Consider the following 24,082-nt stretch of genomic DNA (forward strand, 5'->3'; position numbering starts at 1 on the left):
CAAAAATTTTAAGGGGGAGTTTTTTATTTTTGCGAAACCTATTGTTGCTATTTTTGCTTTAAACATCACAAAAATTTACATTATATACAATAGATATGTTCAAACTCCATTAATTTCTTTATAAATTACAGAATTATTGAACTTATAAATACAATCATTCTTGTTCTCTTACTGACTCTTTTTAACCATACTGGATGATAGACCAAAACAAAACAAAAACAACAATTGTCATGTGATCCTAAGTATGTACCATATCTTATTTCAATTAGTCTTATGATTTTTTCGGAGATTATCTTTGAAAAAAGTGTGGATGATGGATGACAGGTGAAAGCTTAAACTTGCCTAATGGCAGATCAGCTTAAAAACAAGTAGAAAACTGTTCACAAAGGTGCATAGCACTTTAATACACAATGTAGTGACAAAAGCAACAAGTAAGTTGAAAAAAAGAATGTCAAAAATATTTATAGAATTTACAATCTAAAATAGACTAAGCATGTATAGAGTGATGGTAGTATACTCCTACCTAAATAAACAGCTGCGCCATGAGCGTATGATACGCCTAACTTCTTGTGTGGAAGTTTTATGCAATAATCATAAATAGTTTCTGAGAAAGTTTTAAGCAATTACCATTTATTGCTTTTGAGACACGGCGGGACATGTGAACCCAGCCCCCCCCCCACCCTGTTTTTTTTTTTTACAAATATCACTAAAATAAAATTTTGAATCAAACCAAAAAGTATACAGATCTTTAGATTAATATAACAAAGAAGTGTGTACAGTTTCAAGCAATAATCATAAATTATTTTTGAGATACGGCGCGACATGTAAAAAAAAAACCTCCCCTTTTTTACAAAATACTCAATAACTCAAAAATGATATTTTGAATCATCACCAAAAAGTATACAGATATTAAGATTAATAAAACTAAGAAGTGTGTAAAGTTTTAAGCAATAATCAAGAATTGTTTTTGAGATACGGTGCGACATGTGAAAAAAAACACACCCCTGTTTTAGTTACAAAGTGCCGTAACTCAAAAAGTTTAAATCTTATTTTCACCAAAAAGTATACAGATCATTTGACCATCATAAAAAACAACTATATTAAGTTTCATGAAATTTAGATAAGTCTTTCTCAAGTTACGGTGCGACATGTTTACGCCGGACAGACAGACGGACGGACACCGGACATTTGTATACCATAATACGTCCCGTCAAAATTTTGACGGGCGTATGAAAAGGCACAGCACATAAATATATTGAAGATAAAAAAAACTATTTAAGCAGCTGCTGAACCATGAAAATGAGCCTATTATGAGGTCAAGGATAAAAAATGTATGACAGACTGAAACTTCACGATATAGGGCATTTGTATACATGTACAAGATATGTACCTTTGTACAAAGTGTTAACACCATCTGACACTACTTATTGTTAACTCCATCTGACACCACTTATTTTTAACACCATCTGACACTCCTTATTAGCACTAGTAGGACTAGAATTCCGTCACTTGTATTGTTGCAGGCTGGACAAACAAACAAAAACTCATAAAAATAGTTACTTGTGTATAGAGCCATTTCCAAGTATTGAGGTTTGCCACAGGGTATTAAGATATGAAGCTATTCGGCAGTCTTTATATCTTAGACAAACTTGACTATACAATCATATCAGTATTAGACCAGAGTGATTAATGTTTCATTTGGACATGATATTTATAGGAAAGATAAAGTTATTTGGAAATAATATTCTGTAACAGTAAGAAAGATATTGTCCTTTGGACATCAATTTATAGGAAAGATATTATCATTTGGACATAATATACTGACTGGCTTTAAAAACGCAACACTCATTTTGTAGATTTTTTTTCACCAAATAATGTTTGATCCTCATACAACTACTATTCATGCTCATCATATGTCTTTCCCTTTCGAAAAATAAACATTTGACTTACCTGTGGTTATTGAACATACCAGATTTTTTAGATCGCACGAAATTTCAGAAAGAGTAATTTCGAGCCAATAAAAGATTTTTTCCGGTTTTTTTTCTTCGTGAAACAGTTCGTTCAATCCTTGGACACACTTTAATCATTTAAAAAATGTTGCATCTCCATATTGCCAAAACTCAGGAATGAAAAGCTGAATCAACTCATTAGAATTCTACAAACAGGAAAACGTGAACGTGCTGCAACACAAAAAATTGACGTCAGAAACTCGTCTTACTGTCCTTCCGACAATGATACCGGTAGACTGGATTTGTTGAAGACCATCAAAGACTAGATCAACATGTAGTGACAATGCAACGTCAATAGAATTTGATCAGACAACGTCATTTATGAGACAGATCTACGACCGCAACGTCAACTGCTAACCAAATTGATGAATGAAAGTTTGCACAGATTAATGCCATAAATGTTTCCCATTAACTGAACTGGCAAAGAATCGACTGCAGAAAAACATTTAGAGCCTTAAAGTTTAAACCGCATAATTGTCAAAAGACATTGTAATGTGTGGAACAACGGCAAAATCAGAAGGTGCAAAACAGAAACCAAAACGTGCCGAACAGAAATGGTTGACCTTTCTGACAATCATTTTGGCGTTTGTTACAGGCAGTCATTGCTTTTGACGGTGACACGTTCATTGGTAAGGGGAAAACCAGGGTTTCAGTGTATACCACAATATTTGAACATCGAAAATGACGTAATCAATTCAACTTTCGAACTGCATTTTTTTTTCAAACATTTAAGTAATGACAGAACTTTCTATTCATAAGTTTGTTTACAAAAAAATGCATAATTAAAAATGAAAATTGAAAAGAATAATCTAGTGTTGCGTTTCTAAAGCCTTTCAGTATATCTATTGGAAAAATAGTCATTTGAAAGAAATTAATAGAAGAGATACAGCTATATTCTGGTGAACTATAATATGCTGTATATATACACTAATAGCTATATTGTATGAACATTTGATCGATTACATAAAAAAGATGCTGTTGGATATTAAGAGTCTCGCAATTAATTCATAGCCATAATTGATTAAATTGTTGAGAGGCGCATTAAAAATTAAGCAGTTTTACTATGATTTAAACTTTTCCAACCAATATTGCAAACAGAAATGAATATATATGATCCAGAAAAATGAGTATTTGAACTGCATATGTAGGAGTATTAAATTAAAAATTAGATCATTTATTAATTAACTGGCATTTAAGTTGGCAAACAAATATACTAACATAAATTAAGTTATGGTTATATTTCTTATTCTACTTGATAGGGAAAGCTTAAAAAAAGACCTTAAAATTCCATTCTCTGTCAAAACTTTTCTTTAAGGACTTAAATAAATAAATAAATAACACAGAAAGTGAGTATATTGAATTAAAAATAATACTTTTTAATGTTTGTTCAAAATTTGCCTCTAATTCTACACACCAAAATTATGTAAAATTTCATCTAAAAATGTCTGCAAATGTATAACATTACTGTAAATTCAGAAATTATTGCGAGGTTTTTATTATTGCGAAAAATGCGACAGAGTTGTATTCGCAATAATTTAAACTCGCATTTTGAAATGTTTTATATGAATTAAACAGGATTTTTCTCAAAATCGTAATAATTAAAATCGCATTCAAGTCTAAAATGACAAAATCTCAATAATAAATGCACGCAATAATTTCTGAATTTACAGTATTCTGTTTCAAAATAGTTTGACAGCTACCATTTTAAATTGATTTTATAATCAAAGATATAGTTACGTAACCACAGCTTTAAATGACCCCAAAACTGTCTTTTAACAATGAATGCATTATTCTTTTTTTTAAATTCCCTAATTCTTAACAATGTATTTATCAACTGTAAACAAGGACATTTACAAACCCAATAACATCCATTACAATATTATCTTATTATCTGTGACACATATAAGAACTGTTATGAATATCAGATCTAAAAAGTTTAACAACCAATAATGGTTACTCCTGTTCAATATCATATGAAATGTGATGAGTATTAGCACAATATGTAAACAGCATAAAATAATCTTTATATCAAAACAGTACATCACATACAATTCCTTGACCAGCATGGAAAATATGAATGAATAATGATATCTTATAATGTTTCAATGTTGTGTTGTTACAGTTATAAGCCTGTAAGAATATTCTCCAACACACAACTGTAATATCTCCTATGATATTGCTTATTAGACAATGTTTATCACAGCTGTTTACAAAGTTCCCTACTGTTGGGCTAAAAATAATATATATATGATATGGTTTTATTTTCATCTGTTCGTGTTCTTGATCATGTTGGTAAAACTTCATCCTCTTCTTCACAACATTTACATACTTTACATTTACAACACAATATACATGGAGCTGCTAACAGAAGAAAAGGGGAGGCAACTAGCAATAAAACTCCAAACCCAGCAAATATCCCTACAACCTGAAAAAACAAATAAATTAATTTTAAAAAGAAATCATTGGTATTATTCTTTAAAATAATTGGTGGAACTACCCTTTTTTACACAGTTAAAACTTTAAATGTATATTTCAAATATCCCTAACTCAGAATTTATTGCACTGATTGTATTACATGTCCTGTGACAGCTATGTGATGAAAAAATAAAAAATTACATCCATTATTTGTCTGCAGCATCTCCTATCTGTGTTCATAACAATAACTTCACACACAAATTTCTGAATGGAAAGTATTGAGTTTTGATCGAAATTATGTTTTTTTAACTCTGACACTATTGAAAATCTTACAACAACTTAGCTGAACAAATCTAAATCAAGTTTTTTTCAAATATTGTCTGGTTCTGACCTTGTCATTTATTTTAAACCCTGTTCTTTACCTCTCTAGGAGGCAATTACTAAGCACACATCTGAATATATATAAAACCTAAGATTTATTTTAAGACTTTATGGCTATAATTTATTAAAAATCCTTATACATAACTGATAGTAAATGAATCCAACTTTTTAAATCAGGGAGCAATAGGATATCTGGAAATGAGAAATGGGACATTTACAATGGGACATTTACTTTATGAACCTTTTCCTACAAAAATAAACCAATACAAACCTGAGTTCTGTGCCATATAACTGATGCTCTGGTATGACCAAGTTTGTTCTTACATGGTCCTTTGTCATAATGTCGTAATAAAAAATCATCCTGAAATAATTTTAACATCCAAATACTGAATTCATCACATAAAAATGTATTTATAGGTTTTAATATGGATAATATGCATGCTTGGCCTTAGTGAATATCATATCTCCGGGGTTGATAAATATAGATTCTACCACTGCATCGAGTGTGATACGATATTTATCCACTCGAGACAGTCAAATTTTAAAATCTAAAATTGCGATGCTCGCCAAGCGTTTTAAATATTTCAAATTTAACTGTTGAGAGTGGATAAATATCGTATTACACGAGATTTGGTGGTGGAATCTGTTTCTCTAATGATTTTCAAACAATGTGCAGGCAAACTTGTTCCTTCTTTGCGACTGATCTGCTAAAAGATGTGTTCTTTCTATGTGACGTCATCAGGCATGGTCGCATTTTTTAATGCCGTCACAATAGGAAATTTAGAGGAAAACAAGAAAATTTGACGTCATAATCGGATTTTAACCAATGAAGAACTAAGATCATACGAACCACACGTTGATTAAATTTTTTGATACAATGGGTGCATAAAGGGATAAATTGACGAAGAATTAGAGAAGTCATTGTATCAACCTCTTCAGAAGTCAATCTCAATTATTTTTTTAATTTACAACATGGAATGGTTGAGGGTTCATGATTATCAAAGGTTTGTCTGTGGCAATTGATTGCCTGTGGGTAAACTACTCAAAATCATATTCTTAAAGTGTCATATGTTTATTTTCTTGATAAGAATTGATTGTCCATGATTAAATTATCTGCTGTATAGAAGCTGATGTTCAGTGGTTGTTGTTTGTTGAGATTGTTTATAAGTGTTTCTTGTTATGTATTTAGATTAGACCGCTGGTTTTCCTGTTTGAATGGTCTAACACAAGTCATTTTTGGAGCCCTTTAAAGCTTTCTGTTCAGTGAGAGCCAAGGTGCTGTGTTGAATACAGTACAATCACCTATAATGGTTTACTTTTACAAATTGTGACATGGATGGAGAGTTGTCTCATTGGCACTCATACCACATCTTTTTATATATATATTGACTTTTTAGTTTAACTTACATCTAAAGATGTAAGACAATACCAACAAAATACATGTTTACATCGTTTACACATCATCTGTGCACAGCCATCATTTCTTTCAATTGGTACATGACACACAGGACATCTTTTTATACTAGCATCTTCTGTGTTGGTGTATGGAATACTATTATAAAAGAAAATATCAAGTTTAAATAATAATAGATATGGGTATTTAACATCCTGAAGTACCCCAGTATGTCCTTAGGTGAAACCATATCTACAAATATGAACGTAGATTACTTATATTAATCCTGCCAAGTTTGGCCTGCTGATTTCAGAAGATATTATGAAAATGTAAATTGTCTTGAAAGACAGATAATGGCACACATGTGCCCATATGTTAGATGAGCATGAGAGCTGTAGCTTATGAGTTCGATCTATTGTTTCATGAACTACAAAAATATATAAAATATTGTGTATAAAGTATAATGTCAGACAGGTTAATATAATTACCCAAAGTCTTCATGTTTCCCATGTAACATAACTTCATCACAAGTTTGTGCTCCATGCCACTTTGATTTACATATAGAACAAAATTGTAAACCACACTGAAAAATATTGAACAAATTTTGATAATTATATACATAATTTTTTTTATGCATTTTTTTTGGAAATAAAATTCATTTTGTCTGTAAACTATATCAGCAACATTATGTGTCATGACCAGATTATCAATAAACTCATTCAGATTAAGAATAACTTACATAAAAAGTAGGATGGAACCTCAAATTCAAATCTGCAAAATTTCTTCTAATGCTATTGACAAGTTTATTATAAAATATACACCATAATCTGTTACAAGTTAAACTATTCACACAGAGCTATGTCTCACCTTTTTGTTATTTTGATAGTAAAATTCAAATGTTGAAATTAAAATAGCAATACATTTGTACTCTAATATCATGCAAGATAGCTGCAAAATATTAAAAGTCAATGAACCATGACTGAAGGAACAGGGCCAGATAATGTGTCTATGCTAGTACAAATGCATACCACATACCATAGATCTACCACTGGAGATTCCCCATAAACTCACCTAATCACAAACGGATACATGTATACTAAGCAAAAGTTTCAAAGTAAATAGACCATGACTGAAGGGGATGGAGTCTATTGACAAATAAGCATCATGGAAAATAGATGTATTATTAATGCTAATACAACTGTGCTAAATATAAATGACCTACTACAGCTAGTGAATCACCATAAACTGACCTAATCACACACTATAGTGTGTGATAACATTGTGTGAGGGAATTCGACGTTTGCTGTACCACTGTTCACTCCAGCGCAATTTATGACAATACCACTGTATCAATCAGAATGATTTTTTTTGCAGTGTTTTAAGAAATGATTTTACTTTGTTGTCGCGTATTATTCGTGATACATACAATGTTTTAAAAAGGCGAATTTTCTGTATAAAGTCAATGATTATGTTGACTTTTGAAGGCCAAACTTTTTACAGCCTTAAATACGCAAATAAAAGACCCAAAAACTATACCAATACAGAATGACATGTTTATGAAATTATAGCAAATCTATTGGTTAATAAATTTTTATTCGTTGTTGCAAAATAATGAACTTAAAATATCTGACATTTTCTCCCTACCCAGTTTACCCCTATACATTTTTATGATGTGGACTGGTCATTGTTATTGAATCGTAGGCAATTTGATTGGATTAAGTTGTTATTAGTTTACCTTCAAACTTGTTTATGCCTTTCATACATGACTATTGATTAATTAGAACGTGCATGAATGTGCACGGTAACTAAAATTACCTTCAAACTGGACACTGGACGAGTCAATATTATGTTTTATCAATGAAAGTTAAGGTATGAAAGGTAAGAATTGCCACTTCTTCTATTTTCACAAAATTTTCTGAATACACAGTTGAAAGATTATTTTTTAAAAGCCTATTGTGGAGATAAAAGAGAAAGTTTACAAATAAGACGTTTTTTCCATTAAACAAGTCATTTCTTAAGAGAAATGCCGAAATATATTTTACGCAAGACTTAGGCAGGTAAAATTATTATTTATCATAACAAAAAAAAACATTTGTCAGTCTCATTGGAAAGTGTTAATTACAATTAATCCCAAACTTAAGAAGTCAGTAAATAAAGTCAAAATATGTTCGATCTGCCTATTTCTGAACATCAAAAGTCAATACGATCGTTTTAAAGTCAATTTCGTCTACCTCACAAAATCTTGTTAGGCACTATAATGTGTTTGTTTGGTTGCTTTTTGACACTTTCATAGTAAGAAAAAAATTTGCATTCATTTTAAAGTATACAGATTACAATATATATATAAAATATAAAAAGCTCAATCTTATTCAATAATAAACTGTCGAGATGGTTTCAACTACAACGAGGAGTGCGTCAAGGAGGTGTGTTATCAGCTGTTCTTTACTTAGCTTTTATCAACAACTTACTTATTAAATTAAACAAAACAAGTTACGGTACAATTCTCTATGAAGAAGGCTGTAATGGCCGAAACGTATGGGAATTTGTGTTATAGTTTTTATTATACAATCATTCAGAGACTTTACATATAAACAGTAAACAGCATGGAATACACACAATTGCAATCTGTTGGAAACATTGAAAGTTGGAGTAGAAGACTTTTTAAACTATGTGAAAAAAAATGCCGCTACGGAAGTCATCTTTCATTTTTGGAAACCTGTGATAGACTTAAAATCATACCAAAGTGATTTAATTTAAAATGGACATTAAACTTAGGTAAAGTGGACGCCAGTCATTAAGAAAATGTGAATAATATCTTAGACAACTCTTCATATCAATTAATCAAAGAAAGTATAAAGGTATGTGCTACACAAATATTTATTCGACACCCAAGAAAGACATCAAGATATCCGTCACAGAATTCTAACAACAATTTCAACAGACAAAAACTTTTATACGGAATTTATTGACGGTGATTTCGATACCCATATAAATAACATTTCAAAAACAAATGGACACTCCACATCCTGGGCTACGGAAGCAGAAATTATAGCAGCTAGTGAAACATATAATATGGACTTTTTTATTAAAACTAAAGTCGGTCTCATAGCTGAATGGAACCAATTTTCAAGAAATAAACATTGCAACCGTGGCATGCCGTATATCACAATACTACATGAAAACAATAATTTTTCGCTTATAACAAATATACCAAGAGCGTGTTCATGCAATCCAATTATGAAACCTAATTTAGCAAAAGAAACAAATTCAAAACCAAAAGACAAAAACAAATCAGAAGAGTCAATAGATAATTCTAATAAACAAAACCGCGACCCAAAATGTGAGGTTATTAATAAATCTTCAAAAAAATTAACCAGCGCACAGAAAACATTATTGTCAAAAGGTTTTAAGTTTGTTCCAACTAGAAGAAAAGTAGAGATGGGGAAACTTATAGCCGATCTCAAAATATGGGAAAGAAGAATGCGTCTTCGCGAACATTTTTTCGAAGAAAACAAGGAAAAAGAAAATTACCAAAACGAATATACTAAATTCAAAAAATCAAGTACGTTCACACCCTCCCCAGGAAAAGAAAGATGGTTAGATGAGTATATACAAACCATAAAAGATGAAATTTTAAGTAGATTAAGTCGAAAATTCAAAATGAATATAACTATTGAAGCAGAAAAAGCAATGCGGGAACTTTTGTATGATACAAGCATCGTGATACGACCAAGCGACAAATCATCCGGAGTTGTAATAATGAACACAGAAGATTATAAATTAGAGGTAGAAAAGGAATTAGATAACAACGATACGTACAAAGCAATAGATAAGGATCTAACACAGAAAAATGAAAATAAAGTAAAACTAGAGGCTCTAAAGAGCCTGTGTCGCTCACCTTGGTCTATGTGAATATTAAACAAAGGACGTAGATGGATTCATGACAAAATTGTGTTTTGGTGATGGTGATGTGTTTGTAAATCTTACTTTACTGAACATTCTTGCTGCTTACAATTATCTCTATCTATAATGAACTTGGCCCAGTAGTTTCAGAGGAGAAGATTTTTGTAAAAGATAACTAAGATTTACGAATCAAAGAGCTGAAGAGCTCTGAGGGAAAAGACGGCCATTGTTTCAATTTTTAGTGGGATATCTTTTGATAGTCTACATACTAAGAATGAGCAAAAGAACAGCTAGAACATATAGAAAGGCTAACAATAATGAAACTAATTGTTGTTTATTGTTATTTCATTTCCTTAGTCAAGAATTCATCATAGAGACAATTTGGACCAATGAGATCTGCACCTTCTAAATCAAAACATTTGATTAAAGTTGGGAGTTAATTATCTAAAATTCCATTGAATTTAACAACTACTACAATATATTTTAGAATTTTAATTATGTACAACTGAACGGCAGGCTAAGACCATTCTCAATTTTTTGTGACAGTATTCTCAAGAAAGTGAGGACTGAAAAATCTATTCAGTTTTAATTTTCCATTGATAAAGTTCCCAGTTACAACTCTCATCACAGGGATACATGTACTTATAAAATCAAATATGATTGATATAAGCTGTGTGAAGTTTGTTTCCAGATCCCACATTTTGATATATATCTGTAAAATTCATAAATAAATAGCTTTAAACTACAAAAAGCAATATTTAAAAAAAAATGAAAAAAATAATGACCACTACAATAATTATGTTGGTACGCAAAATTATTTTTTAATTGATGACTACTTATCATATATATACTTCATGTGACATTTTTAGTGTTCAGATACATTAACTTTCATTTTAGTGGGTAATTACTCATCAATTGAGGTGCTTCTTAATTGGAGAAAGATTCTAAAAACATAACTTTACAGAAAGAATGAAAACTGCAGTTACTCTTCCCAATCTCAAAAGGTATAAACTACATAAAGCAACATTTAATTTTTCTAATTTTTTTTTTACCATTTCAATAATTATGTTGGTACACAAATTTTTTTTTATATAGAAGACTACTTATCATATACTAAATGTCACATTTTAAGTTTTCAGAAACATTTACTTTGATTTTAGTGTATAATTACTCATCAATGGAGGTGCTCCTGAATTGGAGGAAGATTCTAAAAACAGAACTTTAAAGAAACAATGAAAACTGTCGTTTCTCTCCCCAATCTCATGTATCCCATTGTTTACCGCGAAAGTTAACCTACAAATTATCTGATTATAGCCTCCGATTAAAGCATTGCATGTTGGTGTGTGAATGATCTACACTACAGCAAACATCATTAGGTTAACATTTAACAAATACGGATTTTAATAACATTAACGGTACCAATTTTCCTGCATCAGATAATTAGTATACAAATACTGTGAATGATTTTTATAATGAATAAAGGATATCCCTGTGTGGCATTCCAACAATGACGTCACTAGGTTAGATATATTTAGAATATTTCGTAATACTGATTTTTCCGGACTGTTAAAGAAATGTATATAGTGTAAGGGAAAGCTCAATATACGATAATTTCACGAGAAACAGAAGGGAAATGTGTAAAAAATGTATTTAAAGTCTATCTGTTCTCCTTGTCATCAATTTCAGTATGACATTTTGAGGGGGTTTCTAAACTATCAAAACAAAATGATTGACGTGAGGGAATGATACTCTGGCCAACCCCATTAGGGAATTGACGGCTTGAAGCCGTCTTTCCCCAAAAATGGTTCAAAATTGACTTATTTGTAAATCTTACTTTTCTGAACATTATTGCTGTTTATCTCTATCTAAAATAATATTCAAGATAATAACCAAAAACAGCAAAATTTCCTTAAAAAAAACCAATTCAGGGGCAGCAACCCAACAACAGGTCGTCCGATTCATCTGAAAATTTCAGGGCAGATAGATCTTGACCTGATAATCAATTTTACTACATATCAGATTTGCTCTAAATGCTTTGGTTTTTGAGTTATAAGCCAAAAACTGAATTTTACCCCTATGTTCTATTTTCAGCCGTGGCGGCCATCTTGGTATGTTGACCGGGTCATGCCACACATTTTTTAAACTAGATACCCCAATGATGATCGTGGCCAAGTTTGGTTTAATTTGGCCCAGTGGTTTCAGAGGAGAAGATTTTTGTAATAGATTACTAAGATTTACAAAAAATGGTTAAAAATTGACTATAAAGGGCAATAACTCCTAAAGGGGTCAACTGACCATTTCAGTCATGTTGACTTATTTGTAAATCTTACTTTGCTGAACATTATTGCTGTGTACAGTTTATCTCTATCTATAATAATATTCAAGATAAATAACCAAAAACAGCAAAATTTCCTTAAAATTACCAATTCAGGGACAGCAACCCAAAAACAGGTTGTCCGATTCATCTGTAAATTTCAGGGCAGATAGATCTTGACCTGATAATCAATTTTACTACATGTCAGATTTGCTCTAAATGCTTTGGTTTTTGAGTTATAAGGCAAAAACTGAATTTTACCCCTATGTTCTATTTTTAGCTGTGGCGGCCATCTTGGTTGGTTGGCCGGGTCACGCCACACATTTTTTAAACTAGATACCCCAAATGTGATTGTGGCCAAGTTTGGTTTAATTTGGACCAGTAGTTTCAGAGAAGAAGATTTTTGTAAAAGATTACTAAGATTTACGAAAAATGGTTAAAAATTGACTATAAAGGGCAATAACTCCTAAAGGGGTCAACTGACCATTTTGGTCATGTTGACTTATTTGTAAATCTTACTTTGCTGAACATTATTGCTGTTTACAGTTTATCTCTATCTATAATAATATTCAAGATAATAACCAAAAACAGCAATATTTCCTTAAAATTACCAATTCAGGGGCAGCAACCCAACAACGGGTTGTCCGATTCATCTGAAAATTGCAGGGCAGATTGATCTTGACCTGATAAACAATTTTACCCCATGTCAGATTTGCTCTAAATGCTTTGGTTTTTGAGTTATAAGCCAAAAACTGCATTTTACCCCTATGTTCTATTTTTAGCCATGGCGGCCATCTTGGTTGGTTGGCCGGGTCACGCCACACATTTTTTAAACTAGATACCCCAATGATGATTATGGCCAAGTTTGGTTTAATTTGGCCCAGTAGTTTCAGAGGAGAAGATTTTTGTAAAAGTTAACGACGACGGACGACGACGGACGCCGGACGCCGACGGACGCCGACGGACGCCGGACGCAAAGTGATGGGAAAAGCTCACTTGGCCCTTCGGGCCAGGTGAGCTAAAAACTCGTAGAAAATTTATGTAAAAGAGAAATAATAGACAAAGACATGAAAAAATATCTCTTACCGAAAGGAACATGTCCCGGAAAGGTACAAGCCAATCCGAAATTACACAAAAAAAATCACCCAGTTAGAACAATTATTAATGGGCGGAACCATCCCACAGAAAAAATCGCGGAAATAGTCGAAAACGAGCTTTCGGAGAATGTTCGAAACTTGCCCACCTATATCAAAGACACAACAGATTTTTTAAACAAATTAAATGCAATACAACAGCCTTTACCAGACAACGCAATAATGTTTTGTTTAGATGTAACTAAATTATATCCAAGCGTACCAAGAAAAGAAGCGCGAGAAGCATGCAAATCAGCACTAGAAAATCGAACTAACACATCAATCCCAACTGAAGATGTTCTTAAAATGATGGATTTAGTCATTGAAAACAATAATTTTAGCTTCAACGGAAAACACTTTTTACAAACCGAAGGAACAGCTATTGGTTCCCATCTAGGCATGAATTATGCTTGCACCTACCTCGAACAATGGGAAGAAATTTTATTTCAAAACAGCAATTTACAACCATTTTCATATTGGAGATATGTTGATGACATCTGGGGAATATGGGAACATGGTTTAGATAAACTAAAAGAATTTCACGAAATGTCAAACAGTTTGCATCCGCGAATTAAAACAGAAATGCGTTACTCAACTGAAAAAATTGAATTCCTTGATGTGTTTGTACACATAGAAAACGGACAACTTTAAACAGATCTTTATACGAAATCAACAGATAAACACCAGTACTTACATGTGTCGTCAAGCCATCCAAACTCCGTAAAAAATGCTATACCGTATGGACTCGGTATTCGTGTCAAAAGAATTTGCTCAACAGAAGAAAATTACAAAACAAGAAGAGAAGAAATAAAAACGCACCTAAGAAAACGTGGATACAATAACTCGTCAACTGAAGTTCAATTGAAAAAAGTCGACAATTTAAACCGAGAAGATCTATTACAGTACAAACCGAAGAAAGAAAACAACAGGGTACCTTTAGTAATTACTTTTTCCAAAGCGCTTCCAAATGTACATTCAATTCTTAGAAAAAATCTTAAAATTCTCCATCAATCCGAAAGACTAAAGAAAATATTCCCCGATCCGCCTATCGTGGCATTTAAACGTGATAACAACATAAAAGACATTTTAGTGCACAAAAAGCATAATTTACTATTTTATAAACAAACTAATGGATGTGGACCATGTGTTAAACATGGTCCACAAATAAATTGTAAAACCGTAGGCGTGGTACATGCAATTAATTGTACAAAATGTGAAAAGGTTATATATGTAGGACAAACGGGTGATACACTATATCAACGAATGCTAGTGAACTTTTCAAAAATACGAACACAGAAAACAGAAGATCCAGTAGCCAACCATTTCATTCAGAACAATCATTCAATGACAAATTTAAAAGTTACCGCCATAGAAAGAGTATTTGGGACAGAAACTTACAGAAAAACAAAAGAAGCCTTTTGGATAAAAAAATTAAAAACTTTAGAACCTGAAGGACTCAACACAATGTATGAATGATAATAAAAATATTTATATTAAAAAAGCGAAAAAGGCGGCAAATGAACGTCATAGAAGTTATTATAACGTAATGTATCCAAGCAATGTAATTGTTGTTTCAATGTTGTAATTTATTCCAATGAAGAAGGCCGTAATGGCCGAAACGTATGGGAATTTGTGTTATAGTTTTTATTATACAATCATTCAGAGACTTTACATATATATATATATATATATATATATATATATATATATATATATATATATATATATATATATAAGTACGTCTGAGTCAGTGACAACTCTACAACCGATGTATCCATCGGATCGCCATCAATGATGGTGATACATGGCTGTGTACATAATGTATATATATACAACTCGTCTAAACATCAACCCAACAATGTTGGATCTGTAAATTTGCTTTCGCAAATTTTTGGTTCTTCCCTCGCCGGGATTCGAACCCATGCTACTGTGATATCGTGACACCAAATCGCCTGCACTGCAGCCGTCCCGCTAGACCACACGACCACCTGGGCTCTCAAAAAAAGAGCTTTCGCTGGCCGTGTGTTACCTTTCCTCGTCAGTTTTAATCTAGCGGCGTACTACAGTACATGATATATAAGGCATGAAGATGTTATTGTTACAGATCAGCTAAATTATCTATAGTAAAGGATCTTACAAATTAATGTAATATACAGTCACAGAAAATAATTATATTTTGGTGATACATGGCTGTGTACATTATGTATATAAACTCGTCTAAACATCAACCCAACAATGTTAGATCTGTAAATTTGTATATATATATATACACACTTATATTCAAAATAATTATATTTATTCTAAATGACTTACAGAAGGACATTCCACTGGAGTAGGTCTAGTACTTGTTTCACCTGTAGAAGTACTGCACACATGACAAATTGTTTCACAACCATTTTCTGGACAGAATGTTCTGTTTGGGTCTAAATCTATCTCTGAAAAAAGTTTAATATAAAACATCAATGTAATTATTAAAACCACTGTATTTTCTGGAAAGAAAACAATTAGCAGCAAGTCTATATGACATTAATAGAATAAGTGAAATATATAATATGACAGTATATTTTCAATTTAACAGTACAGATCTACCTTCAGTATAAAATGAGATTTAAATTTCAAAATACTTCTTTACAGTGCAATTTACATAAATTAGAAACTGTATAGTGGCTGCATAACATTGAAACCTATAGATCATCTTACCTTTTTGGTATTTTAATCTTTTATATCTTTCAAACATCTTTGGCTCAACTAAACTTTCAATCTAAAATAGATATAATTTTATAAATATTCAATGTAAATCTTTCCTACTATTTATTGATTTTATAGTGAAAAATGTTTTTTTTAAGGTTGATAAAATCAAGTTTAATTCACAACTAGCAAATTACCATAAAAAGGTCATGTGAGAGCCTGTTTATGTTTTTATAGCTAACTACAAATAATGGGTTTTAGTTTAAACATATTTTATTTGTTCAAGTACAAATTGGATAAGACACAAGTCAAACAGACTTATGAAGTCTTCTCCATTTAATATTTATAGCAATATAATACAACCAGATGCTCCGCAGGGTGCAGCTTTATACAACCGCAGAGGTCAATCCCTGAACGGTTGAGGCAAGTATGGACACAACATTCAAGCTGGATTCAGCTCTGAATTTCGATTGATTAAATAGTTGACACATCATAGGTTTCTGACACAGAATGAATGTGGTCTAATGAACTTAATTTTTTTTTTTTGCTTTTGAGCAATTCACTATGCTGTTGAATATTAATCCTCTCAAATAAAAAAAAATGTTTGAAATATAAAGTGTCATACAGTCATGGTTAAAATTAATATAACTTAAGAGTAACTTCTAAAAAAATAAATGGGGAATGTATCCAAAGGGACACAGATGATGCCCCCGCTAGCATAAAACGTTATAAAGGGACATAACTCAAGAACTGTAAAAGTGAAGCTGCCAAAAATTGAACTTAAACTGACTTTAGAGGTAATAAGCATTATGTACACATTTCATTAAATTTAGTTGAAACAAACTTAAGTTAAGAGAACAGAAACGAAAACATTCTTCAATTTTTCCATTTGTAAAGGGGCATAACCCTAGAATGGTAATCAAAGTGCTTGTAATCACTGAATGGTAAAGACTGCTTTAAGTTATCAGTTGGTAGTAAAGTGAATATTGCATTGTATATTGTATATAGCATTAATTTAAGTTGATTCAACTGCTATTCTGGACAAAGAAAGATAACTCCAATTTTCAAAGAAGATATCATAAAGCATTGGTTTTAGGTGATTCAACAACCATTCTGGACAAAGAAAGATAACTCCAATTTATTGTCTTGAAACTACAAAAATGCTTGTTTTTGGCCCTTTATTCCTACACTGTTTGCCCCATAACCTACAAAATATATTCCAACCTTCTACTTATGGTATTAAACATTGTGGTACAATTTCAGAACAATTGAAATACTTATACACAACTTTTTGTACTGACACTAGATAAATGCTTGTTTTGGGCCCCTTTGGGCCCCTAATTCCTAAACCTTAGGGACCATAATCCCCAAAATCAATCCCAAGCTTCCTTTTGTGGTCATAAACATTGTGTTGAAATATTTTTGATTTCTATTAACTTATACTAAAGGTATTATCCGGAAACCATCCCTCTTCGGACGACGCTGATGACCACGACGACGTGATACCAATATACGAAAAATTTTGCAGTCGTATAACAATTGTGGCCCCTTAGAATCAATGAATATTCAAATTGTCAACCCTTAAAAGTTATTTCACTACGGGCTGCGCCCTCATTGAAATAACCTTCTCGTGTTGACAATTTTGGATATTCACCTTTTCTACGAGCCATAATTGTATATTATCTGCTGAATATCTGCAATGATAGTGAAATTGACTGCTTTTTTTTAAATGGCGTATTTCAAAGGGCTGATATTGTTTCAAAAGAATGTGAGCATAAATAATTTTGAAATCCCTTAATATGTAGTTTTTTTTCAGCATGTTTACTCACCTCTAATGGCTGAATTTGTCCAGATTTCTTACACATAGCATCTGGACATGTTATATATAAAACATTTCCATCTGTTATCAAAACACTTAGATACATCCTCACACACTGAAAAAATAATATACATAACTTAATACATTTATTGAATATGCGACTAAAAAAATGTATTCAATTTGACATAACTTTTACTTTTTTTCATGAAAAAGAGTCAGAGGTGGATTTAGGGGGGGGGGGAATTTGGTTGCTAATATAGAGAATCACCGAAGCGTGACTGGAGCGGGCCCCCTCTTAGGTCAGTCAGTGGGCCCCCACTTATGAAAATTTCTGGATCCGCCACTAAGAGTTGAGCCATTCTTAAATGATGAATAACCCTTGGAGTAATGTCAAATGTATTACAAGAATGCACATGTTGTCATGTCTTTCAAAGAATACCCAAACTCATAATTCCAAGCATCAATAACAGGAAGAAGGTGAAAAAATATGAAATAATATTAACTGTAAATTATATATTTTTTTTTAAATTCTATACAATAAATAAAAAGGGAATGTGTCCTTGGGACACAGATGATGCACCTGCTTGCATATAATGTTATAAAGGGACATAATTCAAAACTGTAAAAGTGATGCTAACTAAATGTAATTTTTCCATTTGTAACAGGACATAATGCTAGATCAGTAAAAATGACGCCATCAACATTCAAACTTGATCTGTAATATGAGGTAATTAGTATTGTGCACAAGTTTCATAACATTTGGTTGGGGTTAACTAAAGTTAGAGAACGGAAACAAAAAATTCAGCAATTTTTGAGCAATTAGTTTTCTCTTTACAATTGTTTTACATTTGTGATTTCAGGGCTTTTTATAGCTGACTATGTGATGAGGGCTTAAATAATTGTCAAAGGCCGTATGGTGACCTATAGCTGTTAATTTCTGTGTCATTTGGTCTCGTGTGGAGAGTTGTCACATTGGCAATCATACCACATCTTCTTTTTTTATATTAGAGAACAGAAATGAAATTTCTGCAATTTTTCCATGATGTGGTAAAAGCATTGTGTATAAGTTTCATACCATTTGGTTGAGGCAAACTAAAGGTTAGAGAAAAGAAACAAACAATGCTGCATTTTTTCTATTTGTAAAGAGGCATAACTCTGGAACGGTAAAAATGACGTCACCAAAATTCAATCAAGATCTGTCTTTTGTGGTAGTATACGTTGTGTATAAGTTTCATATTAGTTGGTTGCAGCAAACTAAAGTTAGAGAGATTTTGGACATATGTATGTACGTACGTGCGTACGTACAGACAGACAAGGTTAAAACTAAATACCCCCTCCACTGGGCATAAAAAGCTTACAATTCATCACTGTTGAGCTTCTGGTTGGATATGAAGTAATTTTATTCAGTAGTATAGGTAAAATGTGAAGAAATTGAGCTCATACAAAAAAAAATGAAAATTCAAAGTGTTGGATAATATAGTGTAAACAGAGTGTAGGTATTTGAAAATGTGCTAACACATAACAACTCATCGCTGTCAAGTTGCTCATCAAACATTCTGTTCAGTCATCTCAACAACAAAAAACTGTGATGAAAATAGTTGTTTGACAACAAGAACAAATGGATGGATGGACTAATGAAAGGTCATTGCAATATAGCTCCCACTCCAAGTGTTGGGATTCTAAATCCTGTTATAATGAGTTTTTTTTTATCATGATATCTTGCAAAGAATTCTGATTGCATTCGTCAAAATTTGGTAGAAAAGGTGTAAATTAAAATAAAACATAATCTTAGAGTTCTCATTAAAGCAGTTCCATGAGTCCAATTAATTTCATCTTCTTAATGCTGGACTCACAACAGCCAAAAATGACTATTTTGCTCAGTTGCTAGTTTGACACAAAAAAGAGTGAAAAATGTGTGAATTATCAATGCCAAAAATCATCTTATTGTACATATTCATGATTATATAGTTTCAAACAAAATAACTAATAAAATATCTTGAAATTTCACTTATGCCAGATTCTAAGAAAAGTTGCATATTGTAATTATTATGTACTATACTTACCTTCTCACAGTACAGACATTTACAATCTCTTAGTTCATACATGTCTTGCAAACTACATTCCACAAGACAAAGACGACATGTAATCAAAGGATCTATAGCTAGATCTACTGAGTTCCGACTTGCAGAATAAGCTGCCATATCATGGAATTATGTCTGTAAGATAAGGAAAAGACATCAAGAGATAAGATATGGAGGAATTTGCATCAATAAAGAGCAACCCAATGAAAATAAACTGTTGACAAATTTGGGTTTTTAATAGTATAATGTAACATTAATTTGTAAACAATATAAAAGTTTCAAAATTTACAAATTCTAATACAACTACATAATAAATATCATTGACCTACATTAACATGAGCAGTTCCTCTTAAATTGATCTCATCACAAACTTAACTTTGAAACAATGCAAAACTTTCAAAGTCACCATGACTGAGGGAGTGAAGCCATATTATTTGAAAAATATAAGATGTGACAATGCTTACAGGTATACATCTACATTTGTACATACCAAATATCATTTACTTACCATTAGTGGTTTTTCTTAAACAGGTCTAATTACAAACTAAAACATGTTAAGTAAGCAAAAGATTCAAAGTCAATAGAACATGACTGAGGGGACTGGGTTGATTAATCAACAAGGCAATGAGATGTGCCAATGCTAATAGAATCAAGAATGTGAACAGGGAAAGTGTCAAAGAGACACCAACCAGACCAAATAGCAGAAAACAGTTCAAGACTGCTGATGGGTCTTCATTTCAGTAAGAGTGTCCTGCACCTTCAAGCAGGATTCAATAAACAATAATGTACACACTGTACTAGTTTAACAAAGTTGGACCCCCAGTCAGTGCAAGCAATGCAATTTTCCATAAAATTAATATTTCCAATGGACCTAACGCCTTACAAAGAATTATTGGCACTGATTTTCGACTTCCCCAACCTTAAGACAATGCTGATACATGAATACCTCTGATATAAGTTTCATAAAAATCTGGCTAGAATTGTACATGTGAGAGCACTAACAAAGACCAGATGGACGGACACCAGGTATTCTATGTCCCTTTGCAAAGCTGATGTGATTACTGGTAAATCGACAGAGCTCCTCTTGACAGCGTCTTGAACAGTGCATTATTAAGCTGTAGTAATATTCCCAACCACAATGAAAATGAAAAGTATAGGCATGATAGGATGTGTTAAAAGCTATTTGATTAATACTCATATCAAGATGCTGGGTTATTTAAACAAGTCAAAAAGGGTACAACATCCCCATTAAATAACTATTAAATGAACAAATATTAGATATTTCAAATTACAGATATCCTTCTTCAATAATAGCACGATGTCAAATGAATCATGTCAATATATTCAAACTGAGAATAGTTTTGACTTGTTATATATTATATTTTGTAGTGTACAGAATCATATTACATGATCCATCGCCCTGTAAGATTAATCGTTGACTATTTATTCAGTCATTTTATATATATATCATGTATTATATATTAGCTGTAAAATTGAAATACATTGTATATCAATAAATTTTTCTATACTCATTGGACGCTTATTACTGCTGTTATAGTAATATGTAATCAAAAGTTTTGTAGTTTTGCCAAATTAAGATTGATATGAAAAAGCGTATAAAAAATCCAGTTTGGTCTTAATTTCTTAATTATCACAGATATCATGATTATAAATATATAATAATGACTAAAATAAGAAGTAAATTGACAAAATGAAAATGGGGAATGTGTCAAAGAGACAACAGTCAAAGGCCACCAATGGGTCTTTAATGCAGCGAGAAAGCTAGATATATGGCACAAAATGAACACAAAATAAAAGTTATATTGTTTTTCCAGATGCCACCTCGATTGCCGTACTGCTGACAATACCTACATACAGAGAGGTTGCAAAACAGGTAAACTTAAATCAGGTGCAAATGTTTAGCCTTATTTTAAAGCTTTAATTAGTCGATACATATAAATATAAACAAAACAATCCAACACTTTAAAAACCCAATATAAACAAACAATACAATACGGTCCTAGAATACAATGTTTAATACTGGTGAAACCTGATGCTCCACAGGGCGCAGCTTTATACAAATGCAGAGGTCGAACCCTGAACAGTTGAGGCAAGTATGGACACAACATTCAAGCTTGATTCAGCTCTGAATTTGGATTGTGATAAAAAAAAGTTGACACAGCATAGGTTTCTGACCATGCTGACACAGAATGAATGTGGTCTATTGAACTTGCATTTATTTTTGCTGTTGAATATTAATCCCCTCAAAAAAAAGTATTTGAAGAAATTTTCTTTTTAATTTCTGAAATCTGAAATGAGAAAATTTGTAACCCCCTTTGTTTCTCACCTCCCCCTTTCCTTTATTCCAAAAATAATCTCAATTCAAATTTCTAATGGAGTTTGCAACAATAACTACTCATTAAAATACATCATAAAATGTTAAAATATAAAATGACATAGTCATGGTTAAAATTAATAATTTTATCCTATATACATGTATACTATAGTAGTTAATTAATTAATTGCAACTTCTAAAAATAAGGCTTAGGGTTAGGGTTAGGGTTTTATTGCAACTTCTAAATATAAATTTACAGCTAATCATCTCAAGACAATCATCATTTCTTAATACATAAATTTCAAGCAGTGTAAGGGAGGTACTCAAACATATATATAACAGTATTTTTTAAATGGAATTGGGTTACCATTGGATTACCTCCCTTACACTGCTTTTAAATTGTCTAAATTGTCCTTTATCCAGAAAAACCCTTGTTTTTCCCCTTTTTTTGGCCCTAATTACTAAATGATTTGAGACATAACCCCCCATAACCATCCCGTTGTAGTATGGAAACTGTTGGTATAATTTCAAAGAGATTTATACACTTAAACACAAGTGGTTTGACTGGAAAATACAAAAATGCTTATTTGGGCCCCTTTTTTGGCCCGTAATTCCTAAACTGTTAGGACCAAAACCCCCAAAATTTATCCCAACCTTCCTTTAATGGTATTGAACCTTCTGGTAAAATTTTTTAGAGATCCATTTTACTTAAACTAAAGTTATTGTCCAGAAACTAAATGCGTCTACGGACACGGATGACGCTGACGACAACATGATAGCATTGCAATTATATGACGCAAAATTTTTTTTGTGGTCGTATACAAAAAGGCATTGCAAAATGATTTTAATGTACATTCTATGTGGTTGGAATGTTTGTGGAAATGTCAATATCAAAATAATTAATGCCATTGCAGTTATTTAATTAATAACAACAAACTGTTATATTAACTCATTCACTTTGTCCTCTTTCATAACAACACCTGCCTCATTGAAGAAAGCAAAACATTATAACGTCATGATGATTCTTCACAACTTGACACAATTATAGCGGGTCATAATTGGGATACCTTCATGACGAATAACGGTAAAAATTCTTTCCAAATAATGTTAACGGTAATTTTTGGTGTATGATGATAAAATGTACTCTTTCTATTAGACGATAACAACGTCGACTCATTTTGACGAATCACGCTATTTTTTTTCCAAAAATGGCAGAAAGGATAATTATTTGAGATCTCTGACAAATCACGATAATGACATTTTCACAAATTATGGTAAAATTTTAACCAATTTAACGCTAACGGTAGCTGAAAATGACTGTTTAACGCCTGACGTCAAAGGGCATTTACGGAATACCCTCATTATATACGACATCCAAAAGATAGGACTACAACGTCAAAGGTTAGGGACACAGACTGATGACAGAATTTGACACTAAAGATTTACATACAAAACGGAATAGACATATGGTAGCTCATGGGGATTCTAACTGCTTCGACGTTTCTTTTTGGTTTTTGTTTCAGTCCATATTCTTCAAAATGATCTTGGTTATTATAATGTTTGAAATCAGATAGTTTGCAAATGTTCAAGAAAATAAAACTAGAATATCAG

The 24,082-nt window shown here is 31.9% G+C and overlaps 1 protein-coding gene across 1 annotated transcript; it reads right to left on the minus strand.

Moving 5' to 3' along the window:
• Positions 1-4,153: 4,153 nt before the first annotated feature.
• Positions 4,154-24,050, minus strand: LOC139499651 (probable E3 ubiquitin-protein ligase RNF144A-A). Its single transcript, XM_071288404.1, has 9 exons — positions 23,922-24,050; positions 20,119-20,271; positions 18,066-18,170; positions 16,249-16,309; positions 15,862-15,983; positions 6,687-6,781; positions 6,213-6,357; positions 5,077-5,166; positions 4,154-4,434 (listed from the first exon to the last, which is right to left on the minus strand). Exons 2-9 carry the CDS (start codon positions 20,254-20,256, stop codon positions 4,294-4,296), a joined length of 897 nt encoding a protein of 298 aa, XP_071144505.1. The 5' UTR covers positions 20,257-20,271; positions 23,922-24,050; the 3' UTR covers positions 4,154-4,293.
• Between the last annotated feature and the right edge of the window lie 32 nt (positions 24,051-24,082).

This window comes from Mytilus edulis, chromosome 1 (genome assembly GCF_963676685.1).
Source record: "Mytilus edulis chromosome 1, xbMytEdul2.2, whole genome shotgun sequence".
NCBI lineage: Eukaryota > Metazoa > Mollusca > Bivalvia > Mytilida > Mytilidae > Mytilus > Mytilus edulis.

Bases quoted from the DNA above. Each gene is read 5' to 3' on its own strand.
- LOC139499651 (XM_071288404.1), bottom strand. From the start codon at position 20,256: ATGGCAGCTTATTCTGCAAGTCGGAACTCAGTAGATCTAGCTATAGAT. The intron at 5,167-6,212 runs GTAAGTTAAACT...AAATTATTTCAG, and splicing joins ATTGTCTTACATCTTTAGAT to GATGATTTTTTATTACGACA. The intron at 4,435-5,076 runs GTTTGTATTGGT...TTGTTTTTTCAG, and splicing joins TTATATGGCACAGAACTCAG to GTTGTAGGGATATTTGCTGG.